This window comes from Arachis stenosperma, chromosome 6 (assembly GCF_014773155.1).
Source record: "Arachis stenosperma cultivar V10309 chromosome 6, arast.V10309.gnm1.PFL2, whole genome shotgun sequence".
Lineage (NCBI taxonomy): Eukaryota > Viridiplantae > Streptophyta > Magnoliopsida > Fabales > Fabaceae > Arachis > Arachis stenosperma.
In genome coordinates, this window is record NC_080382.1 from 4,398,960 (window position 1) to 4,403,931 (window position 4,972).

Genomic DNA, 4,972 nt, shown 5'->3' on the forward strand with positions numbered 1-4,972 from the left:
GAATTGTCACATTGGACATATGGCTAAACGGTGTTGTTTCGTTTTGGCGCTTAAACAAGGCAAAAAAGAGAGACGAAGAAGAGTTTATATGATGTGCAAATCGTTCCTTCATTCTCCAAAACGACTTCGTTTTTACCTTGTTTAAGAGCTAAAACAAAATGACGTTATTTAGTCCCGTGTCTAGCGTGACAAGTCGGAATTAGCTCACTATAAAGGGTTCAAGGACTAATATGATGTTTGGAGCTGGATCTCGAAAATTAGTATAGTGAATTTTGAATATAAAGGACTAAAATAGTGAAAACCATGAATCTCAAAGATTATTATAGAATTTAGTCAATTTTAGATGTTTCTTTTGTTTAGTTTTAAATATTTTTTTGTTTTTTTTATATATATATTTTTTTGTTTTACTAAAAGTGAAATTAACGTGATTCTTGAATTGTGGTGTTATTTTTTTTAATAGAATTTTTTTATTGATTAATTACAGTTGACTATATTTTTATTTAGTTACCTAACAGAATTCTAATTTTATATGTCAATTGCATTTTTAAATAATATAACTAATAATAAAAATCCAATTTGAAGAGTGTGGTTAAGTAGAAGAGATTATCTTCAACTAATGTTAAGATTCAATTGCTTTAATCATACCAAACTTTAAAATTATGGACCTTGAGAAAAAAATAGTGTAGAAGAGTTTTACAAAGTATATTAAGATTACTTAAATTAGTATATTAATAGATATTAATGTGTTTATTAATCTACTTTTTATTGATTTCAAAGTATTTAATAAAAATATTTTAAAAAGAAAAATGTGTACACAAACTTTTGTTTATATTCTCATTGTTATTATTTTAGAGTATAGAAATACATTGGATTAGATTAGATTAGATTAGATTAGATTTCAATATTGGAGATAAATTTTTTTCCCCTTAATTGAGTTCAGTTGGCAAGGAGGGTGGCGCAGTGGAAGTGAAAGTGGGAAGTGCGATCCATCCAAAGTCAATTTGGACCTTAGATAGCGTCTCTCTGTGGCGCACACTTCACTCCAACACCATCACTGCATCAGATCCAAACCTCAAACCCTCCCAAGCCGCCGAGAGCAGACACTACTCTTTCTTTTCTTATTCTGATTGCGAATAAAATCGATCAGTTGTTCGATCTGCGTCTGAATTGGGGCACAAGATGGTTACGAAAACGGAGGAGAACCAACTGAACCGCCTCGAGAGCCAGGTGGACAACGCCGGAGGTGGAGCATGGGAGTACCTCTGTCTCGTAAGGAAGCTCAAGCTTCGCCGCTCAGACAAAGTCCTCAAGCATGGCCTCTCCATCCTGAACAATCCTTCCAAGCGATCCGCTCTTGGCCCTGAAGGTCACCATCATACCCTTACTTTTTGACCTAATTTCATTCTTATGCTTTTAGTTCTCTGATTATTTCATTATGTTATGTACCGATTTCCTTTATATATTAGGTTTCTGTTAGTTGCAGTGATGGAATGCTTTTTGACTAAAATTCAGTTCAGTTGCAAGTCTACTTTTTCTGAATGACTATTGATTGTTTATTTCTTGATGCAGAGTGGACTTTGTATGAACAGGTTGCTGTTGCGGCTATGGATTGCCAAAGTCTTGATGTTGCTAAGGTGTTGATCTCTTTCCTCTCCCTTAGTCTCTTTCATATAATACAATGCTTTGCACGTTGAATTATGAAATCTTTGCTTCCACTTGTTGAGGTATCTTTGTTGGCTTGCAGTTCAGTTTAGTTCTACGATCATTCAACAATATTGTGAATGCATTGTCTTTTTACTAATGTATATATTTTTCCTTTTCTAATTCTTACTTATGTTATGGAGGTGGCATGCGTGTTATAATGTTGCTTATGTGTCCTTCAATGCATTATATGATTATTTGATACCTTTGTTTTCATGGAGCATGGTGGTTGTACAACATTACGTCACTTATGAGTGATGAGATATGCGGTGTCTTTGGCTGCTTTTCATCTTCTGGCCAATTGCTTTTATAAGTCGGAGTCCCCTACTCCCCTTTTCTCTTGTGGTGGTGGTGGATGGAGAAAATAATGGTTTTACAATATCTGGCTGTAGCATGAATTATGATTCTTTCACAACAGGTTGTATCATTCTAATTAAAACTTTTGGGCAAGATGTTTTGATCTTGTTAGCATTTTAGATTTTTGAAAACCAGTGTGCTAATGAACTTGTATGATGCCAATCATGTTATTTATGTTGCCAAACTCGAGTGTTTGCTGCATTTTTTCCTTTCATATGTGATGACTGATGAGAAACCTAATGGCTTGAGGTTTTATCCTCTTGAAGTTGACAATAATTTACTTATTTATCAGGACTGTATAAAGGTTCTCCGGAAGAAATTCCCAGACAGTAAACGAGTTGGTAAGTTACCTTCTAATTTGCACTTTTTTTTATGTTATGGATATGGTAACTTTAATTTGTCAAGTATATAGCACAATCTAAAGTACGCAACTCTTATGATTTAACACGCACTACATTTATCCACCATGGAAGCTTAAAAGGGAAAACAAATTTAAGTGGGACTGCATGTGCAGTTTTGTGAGTTATGTAGGTAGTATTACTTTGGCTAAATGTGTTTGTGCTTCCTATGATCTTATTTATTACTCAGTTATCCAAATAGCTTTCACTGTGCATACACATTTCTGCATATTTTTTCCCTGGAAAAATTGATTACTGGTGCCTTACTCGAGGAAAAATTACAGGCAGGTTGGAGGCATTGTTGCTTGAAGCTAAAGGGTCCTGGGAATTAGCAGAGAAGGCATACTCAAGCCTACTGGAGGATAATCCTCTTGATCAAGTAAGGCCACTTATCCTTATGGGAAACCTAAAGGAACTAGCATACTAGTTGCTCTCTTACTTTATGTGATCAAACAATGATTTCCTTTTTTGTCATGTTTTATCATATGATTTGATGCATAATCTTTATCACCCAATTTAAGCTGGGTTGCATAATCAAAGAAAGCCAAAAGCTTAAGTTTGTCTCCCCTTGGTTGTTTTTTCTACTTTACAGACCATCCATAAGAGGAGAGTGGCTATGGCAAAGGCACAAGGCAACATTCCAGGAGCTATTGAATGGCTTAATAAATATCTAGAAATGTGAGGGACCCCTTTTGTAATTATTTATACCATCCCTTCATTGATGATAAAAAGGAATTTTTTGTCCTGTACCTTGAAAAACTAGATCAAGTGTCTGAATTATTTTTTCATATTTTAACAGATTCATGGCAGATCATGATGCGTGGAGAGAACTGGCCGAAATATATGTCTCCTTGCAAATGTAAGATTTTTTATTCTGCTATTTTTCTCTTTCCATTTGAAAAAAGTTATTATTAGGATTTTATTATGTTATCGATTATTTAGTTGGCTGCATTATATTATTATATTATTTGGCTAATATTTCTATCTTTCTATCAGGTATAAACAAGCAGCTTTTTGCTACGAGGAGTTAATATTATCTCAACCTACTGTGCCACTCTACCACTTAGCCTATGCCGATGTAAGTTATGTCTCTAGGAACTGTGATTTTTTCCACATTTCTTTGCTATGTTAATAGCAGGGCACAGAACATTGCATGCCATGGATTATGTGAATGGCAGCGCAATAGTTGCTCTACGAGTCTTCATCAGCATCATCTTAAATTATGATACTCGCAGGTACTTTATACACTTGGTGGATTAGAGAATCTCCAAACTGCCAAGAAATACTATACATCCACTATTGACCTGACTGGAGGCAAGAATACAAGAGCACTTTTTGGTGTATGCTTGGTGAGTTCTTTCTCCCTTCCTCCCTTGTGAGTGTTTTGTCGTGTGGTTCGGTGCAACTTCATGTCTGTAGAACTTAACATGGCGTTATTTGGTGGAGGGATGAACAAAAAGGTTTTATTGGTTATAGTGAAAGCAATCATTTAGTTATGCTTTGATGAATTTAAGATTTTTCTCCATAGATTGTTGATTTTCTTCTGAAGCTTGGGATTAATGAGTTTTTCTTTACACAACTAGTAATTTATATGCCTGAAAATTGAGCTGTGCTCCTGTTCTCCAGTGCACGTCGGCTATCACACAGGTTACAAAAGGGAAGAGCAAGGAAGAGAAAGAAGGATCACAAGTACAATCTCTAGCAGCCAAAATGTTGGAGAAAGATTACAAGCAGAGAGCTCCCGACAAGCTTCCTCAACTTACAACCGCCTTGAAGAGCTTAACACTGACATCATGATGCAGCATTTCTTGAAGATGCTTGTTATTTATTTAGCCGAGTTTTTCACATTGCCTTAGATTGTTGCCGGTTTGAATCAACATCGTTAGAATTCCCCGTCTTTTTCTTCTCTACTTTTAAATGAAAATTCATATAGTTATGCGTTTTAACTTAATTATTATTTAAGACGTGTAAAGTTTCAACAGGTCCTGTGGATCTAAAGTTACCATTTCATAGGACTTCACTCAGGCATAAGGTCGGCTTACCTTTTGTTTTCGACAACCTAGTACTTTAGATGGCTCATGGCTATACAATTTAATTTGGAAGCTTGTTTGCGTTTCTTTTTTTTGTCATCTTTGTTCGTCAAATATCACATTATTTGTTCAAGAACACAACGAACCAGCGAGCTTTCACACACACGCCACATCCGGGTTTCAAACGACACAGCTGTACCTGTAACCAACATGGAATTTGATAGATATTATTTATTCTCATGGAACTCTTTCATTCATTCATGGACACGAGTTTGTTTTATTGACCCATAATTTTCTGCCATCATCAAAGTTGAAACGGGTGGACGCAAATCCTTAGCGGAAAATGGTCGAGTGAAGCAATGCCACGAATTCAAATCAACTCAAAAACGGAAAACCATATACATACGCATCAGAAACTACTACACGACACCGATACGAGACATTCTGCTTTTGTCCGCAACGCAGAACACAAGGTCGTTAATTCAT

General features: G+C 35.6%; 1 protein-coding gene across 1 annotated transcript; it reads left to right on the top strand.

Annotated features, from left to right (window-relative positions):
• Positions 1 to 902: 902 nt before the first annotated feature.
• On the top strand, positions 903 to 4,585 carry LOC130936381 (uncharacterized). The gene is made up of 9 exons (XM_057866445.1): positions 903 to 1,366; positions 1,570 to 1,634; positions 2,351 to 2,399; positions 2,741 to 2,835; positions 3,049 to 3,134; positions 3,256 to 3,315; positions 3,453 to 3,534; positions 3,692 to 3,805; positions 4,083 to 4,585. Exons 1-9 carry the CDS (start codon positions 1,180 to 1,182, stop codon positions 4,251 to 4,253), a joined length of 909 nt encoding a protein of 302 aa, XP_057722428.1. The 5' UTR covers positions 903 to 1,179; the 3' UTR covers positions 4,254 to 4,585.
• The last annotated feature ends 387 nt before the right edge of the window (positions 4,586 to 4,972 follow it).